The sequence below is a fragment of the Urtica dioica genome, chromosome 2 (genome assembly GCF_054948205.1).
Source record: "Urtica dioica subsp. dioica isolate 48M chromosome 2, U.dioica_male_clone48M_v1_H2, whole genome shotgun sequence".
NCBI classification, from domain to species: Eukaryota; Viridiplantae; Streptophyta; class Magnoliopsida; order Rosales; family Urticaceae; genus Urtica; species Urtica dioica.
The window spans coordinates 46,342,443-46,362,938 of record NC_142757.1 but is presented as its reverse complement, the minus strand read 5'-3'; the positions used below and the strand labels follow the sequence as shown (position 1 = coordinate 46,362,938).

The 20,496-nt window shown below is 38.9% G+C and overlaps 1 protein-coding gene across 2 annotated transcripts; it reads left to right on the top strand.

Annotated features, from left to right (window-relative positions):
* Positions 1-16,105: 16,105 nt before the first annotated feature.
* On the top strand, positions 16,106-20,279 carry LOC149405023 (lysine ketoglutarate reductase trans-splicing-like protein, putative (DUF707)). 2 transcript variants are annotated; one of them, XM_089606752.1, is made up of 14 exons: positions 16,106-16,356; positions 17,467-17,586; positions 17,658-17,723; positions 17,801-17,908; positions 18,020-18,103; positions 18,189-18,307; positions 18,417-18,518; positions 18,620-18,736; positions 18,967-19,032; positions 19,117-19,183; positions 19,292-19,345; positions 19,429-19,518; positions 19,608-19,649; positions 19,772-20,279. In XM_089606752.1, the coding sequence occupies exons 1-14, from the start codon at positions 16,345-16,347 to the stop codon at positions 19,886-19,888; spliced, it is 1,164 nt and encodes a 387-aa protein (XP_089462878.1). In that variant the 5' UTR covers positions 16,106-16,344; the 3' UTR covers positions 19,889-20,279. The 2 variants fall into 2 exon arrangements, with proteins under 2 accessions (XP_089462878.1, XP_089462879.1); XM_089606753.1 differs by having other exon boundaries at positions 16,111-16,356; positions 19,611-19,649.
* The last annotated feature ends 217 nt before the right edge of the window (positions 20,280-20,496 follow it).

The window sequence follows — 20,496 nt, the reverse complement described above, 5'->3', positions numbered from 1 at the left end:
AAATCTCTATGGCTTCACAGGAGACTCAATCGAGCCTAAGGGATTAGTCTCACTCCCAATAACTGTGGGAGAGAACCCGAGGAGTAAAACCACCAACACAACGTGGATAGTGGTCCCCGGAAAATCTTCGTTCAATGCGATCATTGACAGGCCGACCTTGCAGTCCCTCGGGGCCATCGCATCGGTAGAATATTTGAAGATGAAGTTCCCTACCGAGCACGGGGTAGGTGAAGTAGTCGGAACTCAGGCTATCGCAAGGAGCTGCTACGCGAATTATCTCAAGGAGAGTCAGGACAAAGATGTCCACAAGGTTATGATGATCGACTCAGACTTCGACCCACGCCTTCCGAGCCGAGAAGAAATTGGCCCAGGAGACGAAGTCGAGGAAGTCACTCCAGATCCAAAACAACCTGAGAAGAAGCTCAAGATTGGAAAATATCTTGAATCAGGTACCAAAAGTAACTTAATTACTCTCCTATCTAATAGCTTAGATATATTTGCCTGGTCACAGTCCGACATGACGGGGATAGATCCTCAAATAGCATGTCATAGGTTAAATATAGATCCTAAAGAAAAACCTATCAGACAAAAGAGAAGGGCTTTAAACTCCGAAAGATATACAGTCCTAAAAGAAGAAGTAGACAAACTGATTTCTAACGGATCAATAAAAGAAACTAAATATCCTAAATGGGTAGCCAACCCCGTCCTGGTCAAGAAACCTAACGGGAAATGGAGAACTTGTGTGGATTTTAAAGATCTGAACAAGGCTTGCCCTAAAGATAGTTTCCCTATGCCGAGAATAGATCAGTTAGTAGACGCCACAGCAGACCATGAAATCCTAAGTTTTATGGATGCCTACTCGGGCTACAATCAAATCCCTATGTATGGTCCCGACCAGGATCGCACGGCATTCATAACTGATCGGGGGCTATAATGTTACGCGGTAATGCCCTTCGGGTTAAAAAATGCTGGAGCAACATATCAAAGATTGGTAAATCGAATGTTCACTGAATTACTCGGGATTACGATGGAAGCATACATCGATGACTTGTTGGTTAAAAGCCGAAAAATAAATGAACATACGAATGATCTTAGAAGATCATTCGAACTTCTAAGGCAATATCGCATGAAACTAAACCCTCTAAAATGTACGTTTGGTGTCTCTACAGGAAAATATTTAGGTTTCATCGTTCATGAACGAGGCATCGAAGTAAATCCAGAGAAGATCACAGCCCTATGGAACATGAGACCACCACAAAACATCAAAGAAGTACAAAAACTGACAGGATGCATAGCTGCATTGAGTCGTTTTATCTCACGGTCTACCGATCGAAGCATTCATTTCTTCAATGTACTCAGAGGCTCCAAGGAATTTGAATGGACCAAGCAATGCGACGAGAGTTTCGAATCTCTGAAAGAGCACTTGGCATGGCCTCCGACTTTAAGAAAAGTGCAGGAAGGAGAGCCCCTGGAGATTTACCTAGCCGTATCGGAGCATGCAGTAAGTTCAGCGCTGATCAAGAATGAGGGAAAACACCAGGTCCCGGTTTATTATACTTCACGGCGCCTTAACGAGGCGGAAGGAAGATACCCGAAACTCGAAAAGCTGGCTTTCGCCCTCATCACTGCTTCTCGGAAGCTAAAGCACTACTTCCTCGCACATCCGATTACAGTCCTCACCAATTTCCCACTGCGCCAGGTGCTGCAAAAACCTGACGTGTCCGGAAGGCTAATGAAATGGTCAATTGAGTTGACACAATATGATGTACGCTTCAGCCCCCGACCAGCAATCAAAGGGCAAACAGTTGCTGACTTCATTGTAGAGTTCGCATACAGGCCAGTTGAATTCCCAATTTGGGACATGTATGTAGACGGAGCGGTCAACGAAAAGGGGTCCGGGGTCGGAATTGCGCTATCCAGTCCAGAAGGAGATAAGGTAAAATTCGCTTTAAAATTCGATTTTAATACTTCAAACAATGAAGCTGAGTACGAAGCTATGATACATGGGCTACAAATAGCAAAAGATTTAGAAATCAAAAAGCTCAAAGTATATTCGGATTCTCAGTTAATTGTTAATCAAATGAAATGTGAATTTCAGGCAAAAGGCGAAAAGATGTCGCTATATGCCGAGAAAGCTAGAAACCTAGCAAGCAAATTCAAACTTTGCGAAATCACCCAAGTCCCCAGAGCCATGAACGAAGAGGCCGACGCATTAGCAAAGCACGCCACTCAAGGATCAGACTCGGAATCAATCCCAGTGATCAAAATTGGGCAGCCTAGCATTGAGCAAGCCCCCATGTGCTTCAGGTCGAGCAACGAAAGTCTTGGCAAGCTCCGATCAGGGAATACTTGCAGCACGGAGCTCTGCCCAAAAAGAAAAATGAGGCTAGAAGCTTGAAGTTCAGAGCTGCTCGATATTTCCTCGAAGGTCAGAATCTCTACAAAAGGGGATTTTCTCGAGCTCTACTCAAATGTCTAGATGAAGACGAAGCCGAGTACACTCTCAAAGAAATCCATGAAGGGATATGCGGAAGTCACATCGGGTGCGAAGCATTGGCACAAAAGATCATCCGACAGGGACTCTACTGGCCAACATTAAAGGCCGATGCTCGGCGCATGACACAAAGATGCGTCAAGTGTCAAAAGTTTTCAAACATCCCGAGGTTTCCACCTAATCCACTCATCTCCCTCTCATGCCCGATCCCATTCGCAGAATGGGGAATAGACCTAATCGGAGCTTTGCCAACAGGCCGAGGCGGATGCAGGTACGCGATTGTACCCATCGACTATTTTTCAAAATGGGTTGAAGCCGAGCCCTTAAATAAAATAACGGCCCATGCGATTGAGAAATTCGTATGGAAAAATATCATTACTCGGTTTGGAATTCCAGTCAAAATTGTGTCCGACCACGGAACTCAATTCGACTGTGATTCTTTCAAAAGTTTTTGTGAGAAATATGGCATAAACAAAGTTTTTTCTACTCCAGTCAGACCACAGTCCAACGGATTGGTGGAGGCCGTCAACAAAACAATAAAACACGGCCTAAAAACGAAGTTAGACGAACAGAAATCAGAATGGGTGGATATGCTCCAAGAAGTCCTCTGGTCATACAGAACCACCGAGCACTCCGCAACTGGCGAAACGCCTTTCTCCCTCGCATACGATTCCGACGCGGCCATACCGACCGACGTCTTGATACCAACAGTGAGGAGAGAAAATTACTCAACAAAGGTAAACAACGACATTCTAAAAATTAGCATAGACCTGTTAGAAGAAAAAAGAGAAAAGCCAGATTAAGAAATCTAGCTAACCAGCAAAAGGTTTCTCGGTATTTCAACAGGAAGGTCCGACCAAGATCATTCAAAGTTGGCGACAAAGTCCTCAGAAGAGTTTTTCTCCACACAAAAATCCACCAAGAAGGGGCCTTCAACGCAAACTGGGAAGGACCCTACATCATCCGAGAAGACTTCGAAAATGGGGCCTACCGACTACAACAGTTGAGCGGCGATATGGAGAAAAACCCCTAGAATGCTGAGCACCTTCGCCGATTTTACGTTTAAGTTTTTCTTTTTGTTATCTGTTAAACTTTCAAAAAGCGGCTTGGTCGCATGTATTGTGTTTACAATTTAAAAAAACGGCTTGGTCTCATGTGTTGTGTTTACAATTTTAAAAAAAGCGGCTTGGTCGCACGTACTTATAATTTCTAGAAATTATCTATCTTTCGTTTCTCTACTCGGAGTTTAGTCACATTGTTTTTATAATTTCAACAAAGTAAACTGGGCGGCTGGTTAACTAGCAAACAGTTGTTTAGAAAATTTAAAATTTAAAATATACTTAGTTATACTTCACTTTGCCAAAATTCAGAAATACTTTTTACTTTCTTGCCGAAGTCAGAAACACGGATAAATAAAGATCCAACCAAGGATCGATTGTTCAAAACCCGAGCGGGTTAACAAAAATTACATAATAAAGATCCGACCACGGATCAATTGTTCAAAACCCAAGCGGGTTAGCTGAAAACAGAAAGTGAAAAGAAAAAATAAAATAAAAATCCTAATCCTGGTCGCCCCTTCCGCCCAAATCATCGCTAGCTAAAGCTGACCATATGGAACCCGGGAAATGGGATCCCCTGGTCCCGTCCCATATTTTGCGGGAAATGGGACTCCCGGGACCGTAAAAAATGGTACCGGGAAATCCTGGAACCATTTTCCACGGTACCGGGAATTCCCGGTATCATATTTCGCGGTTCCGGGATTCCCATATTTCCCATATATATTTATTTTATTTTATTTTAATCATAAATACATTTAAAAATAAATAAAAATTCATATGTTTTCAATTAAAAAAATACAATATAAAAAATACGGTACTAAACGGTGCTAAACGGGGATCCCGGTTCCGTCCCATTTCCCGGATGGTTCCAGGACAAAAGTCCCGGTACCATATTTTATAATATGGATTTTTCCCATTTCCCACATGGTACCAATAATACGGGAAACGGGGTCCCGCGGGATCCCATATGGCCACCTTTATCGCTAGCCCTTGACTCCGAGTCGAGATCGAGGTCCGTCGCATCCAGAGTAGGATTCTTCGGACCAAGGAGCCGAACAGCCTCGGTCATTCCAGCGGTGTAGAGATCATCGCGCATGTCGCGATAGTCCTCGGAAGCTTTGTACTCTTCCACCGCCGCTAAGCGAGCAGCCTCAAGATCTGCTCGGAACTTCCGGTTTAGCTCTGACCGAACCTTGGCTGTCTCGTCCCTGGCAGCATCTCTCTCCTTGAGGAATCGATCATTCCGTTGTCTCAAGGAGGTGAGCTCGGAGCCTAGCAGTCCGACAAGACCGGTCATGCTGACAAAGCTCTGTGATGATCAAAAGGTCAGCCACAACAAGGTGTCAAGATAGGGAAAGATGCCAATTAGATGAGTAAAAACATACCGAAACCACCAAGTCGGTGGCCTGGTTAAGCCGCTCTAAAGGCTCGAACTTGAGAACCTCCTGAACCTTCTCGGCGGGAAAACGCTCGTGAAGGAAGGTAACAACCGGAGCCAGAGGGTCAGAGGCAGAAGAAGGTTCGGCCAGGCTTTTCACCGGAGAAGAGCTCGGAGGCTCCGAAACCTTCGAAGTAGACAAAGCCGTCCGCTTGCTGGCAGCCGAAGCCTTGGAAGTTTTGACACGTTTCGGATTGGGAGGGATCAGCTCGGGAGCGGATTTCTTTTTCGCCATCTGGGCAATCTCTGTTAAGAAACAAAAATGAAAATGAGAAAAGACTAAAACATATGCAAGTTGATAAGGGACAAATAGAACACTCACTCGAATAGGGGTAATAATAATATTGGTCGAGCAGGTCTAGGTCCGACAACACAAATGTCGACCGATCAGCCTCCGAAATATCGAAGATCTCTGAATGGAGTGGTCGCTCGTCCTCAGGATATTGTGGAAGGGGACCTGGAACCAAACAGAAAACATGTGAGGAAACCAGAATGAAAACCTGGCCCCAGTTCATCAAATAAGAATTCTGAACTAGAGTCACACCCAGTTCCGAAAACGAAGCCCTTATGGGGCACCTCTCATAAGAAGCGTTCCCTTCAACCCAAAAGAAATAGTCTTTCCAATTCTTCTGGCTGGTCGGAAGGCGGGTAACCACCTTAGACTGGTCATCATTGGCCCTAGCATAATAGTAACCATGCTGCCCTGGAGCCGACTTAAACGAGTAATACTGCGAAAAATCTTGCAAAGTGACAGGGCGATCATAGACTTTCGCCCATAACACGGCCATCCCAACAAAAATCTTATACACGTTGGGGACGAGCTGAGTAGGGGAACAGCCCAAGTCAGAAACGAATTGGGAAATTAGAGGATGCATTGGCAACCCTCCGATTACGTTCAAAATAGTCTTATTGAACGCTGTCTTCCCGGCAGGAGGCTGGTCGGCCCTCTCATGTTCTAATGGTGCCGAGATAATAATGCCCTCAGCTATCTCAAACTCCTCCCTCAGCTCTTGTATATATTTCTCGGTCACCCGAGAAGTCCAAACCTTAGCCGAAAATTGGCCCTTTTTTCGTTCAAAGACCAAGGCCTCGTCCTCTTCCTCTGGGAGATCGACCCCAAATGTCCTCCCACTCGGACCCGGAATGCCTTGAGAAAAGCCCTCTCCTCGGTCTTGCGAAAGAGATAGGCTCGTTGAATCACGAGACTCCGACCCGCTCTCCCTCGAAGAAGCGGACGAAGACGATATCTCCACAACCATGGTATCCCTACACGACAGGGAAGACGAGTCAAAAACCTTTTTCTCGTTATCAACCCCCTCGGACTCAGGACTGGGATATACGCATGATTCATCGAAAGCCATTACAGGGCGGTCCCATCCTATCTCTGGGACATGGTACCAAACGCGACTCCTGAGGAAAGGAAATGAGGATCCATCCGACAAGATAACACTATCAGGGTCAGGCTCCGACCATCGAACGACGCGGGAGTCAAAACTCAGATCAGGACGCGCAAGTCCTCCCATAGCCCTAAGGAAGGTGAGAGACTAAGATCCCTAAAGTCCGAAGGGTCCGAATACGAGAAATAAAGGAAAATACAGATCACCGGATAATGATCTAAAAAATGTATCTGATCAATGATAAAAAAAAGCCTTCCCGCGAAATTGAAGGTCGGAAGATCCGAGCAAAAAGCAAGAAAGCTAAGAGCACAGTCTGAATAAGCAGATAAATCCGAGAACGCTCCGAAGCAAAAATTTAGAAGAAAAAAGCAAAATGAAACCGAGAGTTGAGAAGAGGCCTTATATAAAGACCACATGAACGGCGAGGATTAAGCTTGTCCAAGAAGCCAAACACATTTGACCGTCGAAGCAAAGGACGCCACGGTTCAGCATTACCAGAAGACAAACGACGTCGTACGATGTCCAGCAAAAAAAAAAGGGAGAAGAATGTAGAATTCTACTCTGAACAACCCGAGACAAATAAGCAAAGATGAACACGGTCACGAATTAAACCGAAATAGTTCCTTACCATTTTTGCTAATAATACTAAGAAACTGGAGGGCAGCTGTTACGGGATAAATTGGCCAGACTCCGATCAGGATAGTCGGACTCCCGAGCAACGAGAAGAATCCAGCACCGAGCTCAGGTTAAGTAAACCCAAGGGCCATCCATTGAAAAGGAACGAACCTTTCATAAGTTAAGAACGAAACCCACCGATCAGAACTTCGGAGAGAAGAGAAGAACGTGGGTCAAAGACTAGTCAAAATTAATAGAAAACATGTTTCAAACTCTAAAACGCACACCTTGACGGTTCAGGAACCATACGAAGAGTATTAACCGTCCACCTCAGCGAGAGATAAGGAGCAGTTACCCAAAACCGCCCAACGTGGGACTGATCACCCCACGTTCCCCAGAATAACCGTCAAAGACACGACCGCAAGGCCACACCAGACAAGTATAAATAGAAGCTGCAGCGCAGAACTAAGCACAAACTTTTTTACACACTTTCTCTCACTTGAAACCTCTAGAAAACACTGCTCTCTTGTATTAGATTCGTCTGTATAAAGAGAAAGTCTTGCCTAAATCACCTCTGTACTCGGAGCCCTTGTACTCAGAGTCTGTGTATTTTCGTGAGATATTGTTGTACTAATTTTACAGGTCAACATAAACCAATTTGGTTTCTCATATTTCAATGCCAATTGTTGTTTTTCTATTAAGAAGAATCTTGTTTGCTTACCTTTCACTAACTTTTAAGATGTTCAGAGATCAAATTGATGAAAGTCACTCGTTAAAAACCATGCAACCAATTTTCGTTAAACTTGCTAGGCAAGTAAGTTCTCAGCGAATGTAGGACCACTTCAATATGTATCTCATAAAAAATAAGGTAATCAAATTCGGAAAATGCCACTACTCGTAGCTAAGTCATCAAATACGATACAAGATATTTATGGTAAACAACTCCCTCGTTGGTTTCCTCACATTCGTCCACCTTTGCGAGTACGACTAAAAATCGCCTTGAATCTGATATCTTCTTTTGCTTCTACAAAAAATGTCTCTCGAGTTTTTCATTCTCATAAATTGAAAACTATCATCTGGAACTAATATGCTCAATCGATCCGTACCAGCAGTCCATTAGTATTTTGACACCTTATTCCAACAAGAATTCAAAGTATTTCGTCCATCTCATTTATAAAAAATAATAATAAAAAAAACCACTAAAAACTAAGTTCCAAAACCGTAGCTGTGTAGTCATTATATTTAACTTTCAACAAACTACATTGATGCAAGTGGGACAAGCTCTATTGGCCTAATAAAGAGGCGGGAGACATGGGGTTCAGAGACCTTTCCCGGTTTAAACTAGGCTCTACTTGCAAAACAAGCATGGCGCATCTACACGCATCCATATTCCTTAGCTGTGAGAGTTACGAGAGGTCTCAACCATGGCAACACACCTTTCATACGTGCTAAGATGAAGTCCACCTCATCTTTTATCTAGAGAAGCATTACGTTGGATAAGGGTTTGTTTCTCAAGGGGTCTATATGGCGAATGGGGAACGGAAAATCCATATTTGTTTACAAACAGAACTGGATACCCAAGGATGTTCCAATGCCATCTTCGTCTTCTCGAGTACTCCACATTGACGCCATGGTCAGTGATCTGCAGGCTGAAAATGGTAAGTGGGACATCTCGATGGTCAACCAAACCTTCAACCCCACGAAAGCCAAAGCCATCCTTTCTATTCCATGGCCTGGTCGTGACATTCAGAATATGTTGGTTTGGAATTTTGAAAAATCCAGGCTAGCTCTATACGGTTAAGAATGGGTATTGGTTTTCCAAAAGGGAAGATAACCAAGGGAATGCCTCGTCGAGTACTAGTGGCCCGGGCTGGTGGAAAAAAGGTATGGAACTTGAATCTGCCCCTAAAAGTCAAAACTTTTCTCTAGCAAGCTTCGAATGCTTGGATCCCGACCGCGGTTAACCCCAGAAGTCACGGCATGGAAAACAACACCTCCTGGCCTTTCTGAGAGCACAAAGAGGAAAATACATTCCACGCACTTTGGGGCTAGTTCTCTTTTGTCCAAAATTCGCAAAGCGTTTCTCTTCTCTCTTGGTAATATTTTTGGCAATTGGCCTTCTTTCTATATTTTTTTCATTGAAATTCTTGCAGGCCTTCCGTGTAAGGTTCTTGAACAAGTGAGCATCATTCTATGGAAAATCTAGAAAATGCGAAACAAAAAATTTCATGACGGACTCGAGCTCTCCCCAGACCTAACAGTCAATTGAGCGCTCGATTTCCTCACGACGTTCCAAGATGCCAACCAGACGGGAAAGGGTCCTTCATCAACCATAATTCACTGCGACAATATCACGCAAAAATGGAACCATCCTCCATCCAGGTTGCTCAAGGCCAACGTGGACGCTACCATTGACTTGCAAAAAGGGGATGTGGGTTTCGGATTTTCTATTCGCGATGATCTCGGTCGTGTCAAAGCTTCGGCGGCTTGTTCCGAGCCAGCCTCCTACTCTCCTGATACCGTTGAATCCTTAGCTATCTCATATGGTCTCCGACAGTGCAAAAATCTGGGATTTTTAAACATTATCATCGAGTCCGACTGCAAGGGAATTATTGATAAGATTCAACACCAAAAATCCAAAGAGTCTTCCATTGGTTAATTATCAGTGATATCTATGAAGAGTGTAGGAGTTGTAATTAAATTTCTTTTGATTATTTCCATAGAGAGTCCAATGAAGTAGCTCATACTCTAGCCAGGTATGACAATGCTTGTAATTTGAATGTGGTTCGGTGGCCTTTATCTAATAATATGTGTTGGCTCTCTTTCCTCGCGGGGTTTTTTCCCCTTAGGGTCACACCCAAGAGGTTTTACGAGCGAGGCCTTTTTCTATAAAAAAATAATAATAATAATAATAATAAAAAAACAAAACAAAAAGGCTGCGTAAGCAAGGTAATAAAAAACACATTAGTGATGGATTTTCTCACATTTATACAACAATTGTCGTGGATTACAACGATCATAACAATCATGCGCTTAAATTGTCGAAATTTAATAAAGATTCAAGCGGAAAAATTGTAGTATTACGACATTGTGGGATATCACCTGAATAATTTTTCAATGAAAAATTTGGAGGAAGAAAAATGCTAAAGGCAGTTGACCACATTTCAAATGGAGGATTTTTTTTTTTTTTTTTTTTTTGTCTTTTTTTTTTTTACGTTTTAATAATCTAGATTTTTCTCTTATTTTTGTACCAACGTGTCTTTAATTATTGTAGTTTTAGTTCCATTCCTTAAATTTGAATTCTCGTGGATCACAATAAAGAAGTTTTTTTTTTTTTTTTTTTAAATGTAATTGCAAGGTGAAGACAAAAATTTGTGCTTATTTGAGATGTATTACCTAAGAATGTGTTAAAATTTATTGTATATATCATTTTTTTGTGGAGATGAATGGATTTTTTATTAAAAAAAAACGTAAAATATTCATGAATACATGAGAATAATATCTTAATGCACATGGAATACCATAGTACTACTAAGATGGAGAGAATTTATTTTTATTCTTAAAATTTATCATAAGTTAAATCGTTTTAATTTTTATCCCGTTGGAGCCCTTTTATTTAAGAATTATGATAATAATAGTTGCCTTCAAAAGGAAAAAGACTTGATAGTCGGAGGCTTCGCATTTCCACAAATGTCGTAATACTATTCTTTATTATGGGCCTTCTCAATTAGTGTACGTTTATGGCGTGATAGTAACGTTGTGATTATCAAACCATTACATAGTCAACTCTCTCTCTCTCTCTCTCTCTCTCTCTCTCTCTCTCGCTCTCTCTTAATTATAAACGCCGTCACCACCTGCTGGAAAGAGAGAATAAATATCTATTTATTTAATTAAAGAAATGTATAATATCGACTATCGAGAACAACTTTTGTTGTTGCCACGCCATCGATTATTTTTAGTATCTTACATAACTAAGATTTTACTAATCCTATTTACATATTAATAAAAGTATATGTACATATGTCATATCTAATCCAACAAATATGCGCCAAATTAATATTTTAAAGAAAGCATGAAAATATTCCGTTATTTCTTTTTCCTAATTAAGTCGCTAGCAATAAATGCGAGATTATACATAATGTTATTAGATGAGTATAGATTAGTGTATGAGTACACATGTAAATGACCTAAGTACTTGAGTATAGCTGAATATCGGTAATGAGAATAATCTCATTCACACCTTTCTTACTTTCTCTCTATTTTAATAGATTCTCTCAACTGTATTACGATTCACATGGTATCAGAGCTCTCAAGCTAAAAAAATGACGGAACTTCTATCTGAGAATCTCACAAATCCAACAAATGCTACTACTCAAACCACATATCCGACTCCAATTCCTTCTTCTTCTCAATCTTTGAACTTGCAATAGTCAGCGATGTCGAACTTCTACCAAAATCTCCAAATGCCACCTCTCAACCAAACCTTGTCTATGAAACTTGATCGCACGAATTACGTCCTTTGGAAGACTCAATTGGAGAACATGATAATCGCGAACGACCTCAATTACCTCACCGATGGCTGTTCGTGTCTGATGAAGACCTTCGAAGACGGAATCACCCTGAATCCTGAATACATTCTCTGGCAGCGACATAATCGCCTTCTAATGGTGTAGATCATCAGACTCAAGGCAGCTTACGAGATCTGGACGACTTTGGAACAAAGTTTCTCATTGTCATTAAAGGCTAAGATTCTCCAACTCTGATGCAGCGGAGAATTCAAAGATAGGAGATTGATTTATAAAAAACCAAAATAAAAAGTAACGTAACCGGATAGTCGAACTTGATCGTTGATTCGCGCACGAATAACCGATCGAAGAACCTTCCTTCGCCTATTGATTCGCTTGTGAATGCTAGACTCGGGGCATCCAATCACCGTTGATTCGCGCACGAATACCGGTTTTCGGGCATCAACTCGGAGCTCGCTCACGACGCTCGGATTTGGGAGAAACACTCAAGTTTCAATTTTTTCATTTCATCAAAAATCTCTCCATTACAAAATAGGTGCTCATGATTTATAAATGCATCAAGAGACTTTTCATAATCCAAAACCGAATATTAATGCATAAATTAAATCTACTTAATACAATAATAAAAGCTATAATTAAATTAATCGAGAAGAACACAAAACGTCATTTTGAAAGCCTAAACGTCAGAATTCGGCTTAAATCCCGAGACCCCACTTTGTGGGTCTTGTTTACTAGGTCGATTCCACTCAGAAAACACTACTCTTTTGTCCGTTTCGGTGATCTCAACATTCTTGAAACTGTAGCACAGTTTGCCCTGCATCAAACTCCAACTACAGCTTCAGACAACAAAGAAAAGAGATACATCAATGCCCGAGTACATTCTCAAGATCAAGTCTATAGGAAATAACCTAATTGCAATTGGAGAGAAAATATATGCACAATACCAGGTCTTGTATGTTCTTGGTGGTTTAGGTGTAGACTACAACTCCTTGGTTACTTCAGTTACAACTAGAAGTGATTTCTCGTCTATTGATGAGCTGTATAGTCAATTGATAACTTTTGAGAGTAGATTGGATTAACAAAAAGTCTGTAGACGACACATCTGTGATTCAAGCAAACTACTTGGCAATAAAAGAGGTAATAGAGGAAGAGGCAGATCCAACAACAATCAAGGAAGATGAGGAAGACATACAGGTAGAGACTTCTTCCAGCACCACCTAACAACAACTCAAACTATTCTAATTGCGGACAAAACAACAACTACAATTGTAACTACACCAGCAACACAAAGACTCATGCAGATGATGTGGCTACAGTAAAGGAAATAGTCAAAACAAACCACAATGCCAGGTCTGTGGCAAGATGGAGCACACAACTATCAAATGCTAACACCGATTTGATCATAATTACTCGGCACCAAATGACAAAAATGTAGCTTTCTACACCAACTACAACTTGACAGCAAACTATACATCATGGTATTAGATGAGTATAGATTAGTATATGAGTTGTTTGGAATATTGCCCACTAGAATATGATGATTACTAAATAATATAAGAAGTTACTTCATTAGCTTCATATGACTAATGGGTTGAGGTCTGATATCATTCAGAATCAATAACAATTATTATCCATAGTTTCCGTATCAAACTGAATCGCATGCTGGGCATCCGAGATCGGGTGGTGAACTAAAACTTGGTCGATGACTGATATGTGCTTGGAAAGCCTTATCTAAAGTCATATATGTGGAACACAAGTGAAAGTTGATCACTTAGTAGGAGCATTCTGCACTTGTGGTAAGTGTACGACCCGGACAGACCTTGCATGTAGATGTGTCGTTTAAGGACCGTTACGACACACTAGCAAGGGTCACAAATGAAGGTCACAGTGGCGCTTGATCTTAATGCTGAAGTGATCATGGACTTCTAGGTCGCGTTACCGGGTTCTTTGATTTATCACGTTAAAGACCAATGAAGGTTGAATAAATGGATGTTTTGGGAACTCGGGACATGATTGTAGAAAAAAGTTGTTTACAGATACGGAATCCAGTCTTCCTGAAAGAAGGTTAATGTTTTCTCACCTAAGGGTTGATTCCAGAACCGATTGATTGTGCACACTTCCGAAGTTGGCTTACGTTTGGTTGAATCTTTCGCTGGGGAAGCAACGATGCTTAGGGCTTATATGTAACGAGAAAGGTATAACGGAACAAATTGACCTGTCTCGATACGGGCAGAACCTGGAGGGTCATGATCACGTACTGACTAAATCAGTGGACTCTCGTTATGATGAGTAAATATAATTCTAGTATTAAAGGAGAGTTCAGTCTTAGCTTACACAATGGAGTATTGACTATAGAAAGGATTTTTTTTCGTCTTTTTGATCGGATTTGTTAAGCTTCTACTACTAGATCCATCGTCCCCGATTCGGATTCGATAAAGGTGGATAAGAACGTTAATATTATAGTATGTATTATTATTATAATTTCACTTGTTGTAATAGTGATTGACAGCATTAAATTCCAAAAAAGGTATTTTGGGAATTAAATAAATATTTATAGTAACTATTTATTTATTGCTAGATGAAGTAAATAAACTTATTATTTATTGTTGGACAAGTAAATAAGTGTTTAATGGGCTTAAATCTATTGGGCCTTGAAAAAGCAAAAAATCGCCTACCCCCTACGGTGTTGGACGTTTTTTGCACTGGTGTGGTAAAAAGGGAGCGAGGCGAATTTAGAGGCGGATTTAGAAGTGGAATCCGTCCTCTATTATTCCGCTTCATAATCCGCCTCTAAAGTTATTTTAGAGGCGGAAATGTAACTTTTAGAGGTGGAAATTCCCACCTCTAAATGTCATTTTTCTCCTAGTGTCCATTCTTTGAAATAAGAGAGAAAGATTGGAAATACCTTGTTTCCAGATCTAGTGAGATATAACGAAGCTCACTCTTTTTTGTCTTATCTTCCTCGGAGATTATGTTTCGGAAGACTTTGGTGTCATCACATCGAGTCCTCGAAGGAGGAGTTCCAGATCTGATCGTGTGGAGGCTTGTACGTTCAAGACGAAGACGGATTGTGAAAGCTTTCAGTTCGTGAGCCTAAAACTGTAAGTTTTCTTAAACTCTTCTTTTTATATAATATGGTTGCTTGATGACGTTTCTTATGATTAATTAATTAAGTAATCTAGATATTGTTTAATAACCATGTTAATAATTAGTTCTTGTAAGCGTAATTATTTTTTTTCCGTATTTAATTGGTTATTTGAGGTGCATTAATCACCAACATGAGTACACATGTAAATGAGTTGCTATAAGTAGCTGAGTGTAACTGAATATCGGTAATGGAAATTATTACATCTCTCCCTTTCTCTCTCACTTTCTCTCTCCTCTAACTGATTCTCTCAAATGTATTACGATTCAAAATAGAAAGATAAACAATTTTAAATTTTTAGACTTTTATTAAATAAAGTTTATTTTGATAGAAATGTTGTTTATAAATATATAAGAAGTTGTTTAAATGCAATATTTTATAAAATATTTATTATATTATTTTAAAAAGGACTCAAATATTAAATTTTAAGCAATTAATCTACTATAAATTTGTGAAATTGCTTAATAGCCAACGGTTCTCATTAACTATAAATAAATATATATTTCGATGATGTGTCATCATATTTACAATTCAAGTATTCTATATTGTGTATCAAATAAATTTACGTACTTAAAAAAAGTTATTCATGTAAATTTTGATCATGTTATTAAAAAATACATAACTATTTACTTATAATTAGTAAAATGTTGATTATGTAATAATTTTATTATATTTTATAAAGTTACATATTTAGCGAAACCCTTAAAATATTTTAAAACTAATATGTTAGAGACTAAAATACTCCATAAAAAGTTAAAGACTAAAATAAAACAATCACAAAAACCACCAGGACCAAACAATCACCATCAGGAAAAAAAAAAAAAAAAAAAAAAAAAAAAAACCACCGCTAGCTTCAACTTTAAACTTAACTCTGAATTACTGAAAAAGAAAACCCCTCAACTATGGTTTTGAGTTCGCTCAGGTTTTCTCTTAAATTTTACTTTTACTTATTATAGATAAATACTTGTTTTTGTTTGGTTTTATTTGAGTTCGTTCACTTTAGTCTTACACTCTTACTTATTTGCTGAATCTTATCCTCTTCTTTTCCTTATCTTCTAGTCGAAACAAAAACTAACAATTAAATGAAAATCCCTTATAATAAAAAATAATTTAATGAAAAACAAATTTGCTACCTAGGTTCTCAGTATTCTGAAAATCCACCGAAATGAGCAATCACAATTTGGACGTATTTGATTCTTTTCTTTGTGACTAGATTATTGTCATTTTTTTCTCAATTGTTTTAAACTTTATCTATTACTTTTGATAAATACGATGTCGTTTTCAAGTCATCCACTTCCTCTCTTTGCACGTTTCTTCTTCTTCTTTTTTTTTTTAATTTTTTTTTTCTTTTCCACTTCCCTTCCACCGCCTGGGTGGGTTTGTTGGTTTTTTATTTTTTTTTTATTTTTTTTTATATATATATCATTTTTAAATAAAAATGTGAAATATATATCGGATTTTTTTCCTTATTATTTCTGGGCCCGGCTTAAGTTGTCATCGTCCTCACTTGGTTTCCTTCTTTCTCAGACAGACACTTTAAGTTCCCAAAAAAATTAAACCCGACATAAACACAGTTAGAGATGGAGAGAGAAAAAAAGAAGAGTAAAATAGAAAACTCTTTCTTCTGAAGACTGTTTATCTTTGGAATTGCATGTTTTCCCGAGAGGAATAATGAAGGCTTCGGTATGTCTCTCTCTCTCTCTCTCTCTCTCTCTCTCTCTATATATATATATATATATATATATATATGCATATATTTACACATGTATATTTATGTCTGTATCCATGTTTTTACTTGCATACTTTTTTTTCACACGCTTGTTTGTTTTTGTGTTCTGGGCTTTGGTCAACATGTTTAAACTGTCTTGTGACGGCGGTTGTTTAAACTAATGAATTTGTCTTTGAAGACGTTCATTATAGTTGTATTTGACTTCACTTGATTTCAAAGTAAACGAAAATTAAATCAAGTTATATCTGGGTATGTTTGATTGCTCATGACTTAAAACCAAGTTGTTGGAATTCAAATGTTCCTTGATGTTAATATGTTTATTATTATAATTAAGTGATGAATGATAGAATTATTTGGTCTATTAGTTGTTATATGATTTCAAGGTTTAAACTTTTTTTGGTTATTGAGAAAGTGAAGAGCACTGTTTCTTTCCCTTTTTTTTTTGAAGAAGATATATTTGTTTTGTTTTTGTTTTTTGTCGAAAATATTTCAAATTTCAATTGAGTAATACAGATCAGAAACATAATTGGCTACTATACGTAAATTAAGGAAGAAAAAATAAGCTTGATTTTTGGCTTTAAGAGAGTATACGAAATAGATATCCTTTTTCTTTAATCGATATTGCTTATTGTTTCTTCTGTACTTGATTTTCTCGGTGACCACTGACCAGACAGAGTCAAAGCAGAGACTTAACAGAAAAAAAAGAGAGATATTTATGCTTTCAATTTTTAAAATCTCAACTTAACAATTTGAATAATTCAGAAGGCTTCTATTCTATGAGTCATAAATTGGTGGAACCTATATATTTCACAGTTCTGACAAAACAATACCTTAAGCTTATTCGAATAACAGCTTTGACTCTGTCTTAACTATTTTTTCTGTAGAATTGGGAAACTTCTTTTAAAGTGTCATATTTGTTGCTTTATATTCAAATACTCCGAGATGTGTGATTAGTTTGTGGAAATGATGGAAATACAATCCTGAGTATTTCCCTTTGTAGTTGTGATGAGAATATCAATCAATATGATGGTCATGAACTCTCAAACCATCTTTGATTTGTTCAGGCTAGTGTGCTCTCGGACCCAAAGACTCGGTCATTCTTGTGCAGTCTCTTCGCCGTGACTTCTTTGATTTTCGGCGCTTATTTCATTGGCAGCGCTGTCATCGAAAAGGAATACAAAGAAGTACGTATTTTCTCTGGTTCGGTGTAGCAGTGTCTCTTCATTTATGCTTATGCGAGTTGTGTGTTTTGCAGAGACTTACAAGATGGGGATTAATAAACGGTTTGAGAAATGCCAAAACTTTCACACCTGAATGCCAGGTTCGTCTATGTTGTATTAAAACCTATTTTTGTTCTCCAAATTTATTTATTTCGATGAGACTTTGATCTTTCCTTAGGATCGATGTTTGCCTTTGGGAACCGAGTCACTTCCGGGAGGAATTATCGTCAAATCGTCAAACTTGAAAATGCAACCTTTATGGGGATCCACCGATAAAAACAAAAATGTAATTGAAATAAGTGCTTTCTCTGTGAATTTTGAACTTGGGGTGTAGTGTGGGCAAATATTTAATTTATTTATTCTTTGGGCTCTGAATTGGAACATTGTTTTGTTTTAGGAGAGTTTGAAACCTTCGCTGAGCTTGCTGGCCATGGCTGTTGGAATTAATCAGAAAGAAGTAGTGAACCGAATAGTTCAAAAGGTAATCACAGCTTATCTTATTCCATTTTTTTTTTATTATTTATAATGAAATCTGTGTCTGGACTCCAAACTGTTCTCACTTGCAGTTTCCTTCAAGTGAGTTTATGGTGATGCTTTTTCATTATGATGGTTCTGTGGATGAGTGGAGAGACTTGGAGTGGAGTGATCGCGCGATACACGTGTCCGCATTGAATCAAACAAAATGGTAAATCTCATCTGAGATTTTGTCATGACCCGAGATTCTTATCTAGTGCAATCAAGGTGTTTTTTTTTTTTTTTTCTTTCAAATAATTCTGTTTTTTAAAACGGTACAGGTGGTTTGCGAAGCGGTTCTTACACCCAGATGTAGTGGATGAATATAAATATATATTTCTCTGGGACGAAGACCTTGGGGTTGAGAATTTTGACGCAAATAGGTGAGTGTCCTAAGATTTTAAATATATATACATGTGTTTACTCAAGAACACTGAGTTTGTGGTGGGTAAGTTTTGATGCAAGAAAATTGATTCTCGTTCAGATATGTATCTATTGTTCAAGAAGAGGGGCTTGAAATATCACAGCCGGCACTCGATCCCACTAAGTCGACTGTGTATCATGCTATCACTGCCCGTCAGCGACGATCAAGAGTTCACAGGTTAGGGTTAGTTTCATGCTCAAGACTTTCGGTAGTCAGATCCTCCGTAACAATGGAATAAATTATGAATGAAAGAGTTATATCCCTAAATCTTATCATCCCTCATATTAGGACACAAATACAGCCTCTAATTGGTCTATATTAACCCCTAGATCTTACTTCAAAATGATATTCCGATTTCAAAATCGAGCGTTGCGAATTTTTTTTATCCCACTAACATAATTCAACAGGAGGATATATAAGTTTAGAGGCAGTGGTAGGTGCGATGACCAGAGCTCGTCACCGCCGTGCGTCGGGTAAAAAAAAAAGCCTTAATAATAAATCCCGGTGCTAAACAATCGTGACTTCATTTCTCATTATCGTGTGCTATAACTAAACAGTTGGGTGGAAATGATGGCGCCGGTGTTCTCTCGTGCGGCTTGGAAGTGTGTGTGGCATATGATCCAGGTAAATGTAAATAAATGAAATTCTTCCTCAGATTAGTTGTGTGCAACGATTAGGTCTTTTTGCCATACTCTTATCGTGAATAACTTGTTTATTCATTCCTCTCCACAGAACGACTTGATACATGCATGGGGTCTCGATATCCAACTCGGTTATTGCTCACAAGTAAGTTTCTAGTCTCTTGTCTCCTCTGGAATGGGCTTCCCAGGCGATTGATATATATATAATAATAATTTGAATTCTTGGAGGGCGAGCGAATCAAGAATGTCGGGGTGGTCGACGATGAGTACGTGGTTCATCTGGGTCTTCCTACGCTTGGTGTAACGAACGTCAATAAGGCGAGCTGTCTCTTCACCCTTAACTAATCGCTGCTCAAAATTTAATTATGACAAAGAGCACTCAAAAAGTATTTTTCTTGTAAACGCAGCAGACTTCGTCCGGCTCCCAAAAAATTGATAATCGAGGGAAGGTAAATCCTTATTCAACTCTCATTTATTTGCTTGCTTGTTGTTCGTGAAGAAAAACGAAATATATCTTCAGAGTTTCAAGCGACATGATATTTTCCAATCTCTATGAACTGTGGTGTTTCAGGTCAGGTTTCAGTCCAGCATTGAAATGAAAATGTTCAAGGAAAGGTGGGATAATGCTGTGAAGAACGATAGGTGTTGGGTCGATCCCTTTCGGCTACCATCGAACCAAACTCACTGATTCTTGTTTTCTTTTGGGCTCTCGCTTTTTTGGCAAAAACACACTAGTTTGCTGATACTCACCATCGCAAATAAACCACAAAAATATGCAAAGCATTTATACATACATTTTTTTTTTCTCACATATGCTGTCAAAAGTACCTGATAAACAAAGGACATAGAAGACCAAGAATAAGTTAGCTTTGCGAGGAACAACGACCAGAGAATTGGACCTAAAACCATATTATTTTTTTAGGAACTGTATATGATTCTACATGCTTTGTATGCCGTTGTAATTTACAGATTGCTTGGCAAGCACTCAAACGATTATATGTACTGCTTCTGTTTATTATCGCAGAAGGATTTCATTTTTTTAAAAGTGTAAAATATAGTGGACCTGGTCTGTTTACCAATTTTGCTTCTATTTGTATTGTATACATTTTGTGGTTAAGAGTGGATAAATCTGTGTTTATCTACGCTATTGAATTATGAATCAAACCAAGAATTCATTCAGTCACTTGGTTTTACATAAATAACGCTAGCGTTTCCTTAATTTGCCTGAAGATTTTGGTCGCTATAATCTTCAACACACGATAGTATGAAGAATATAAAAGAACCAACAAAAACAAG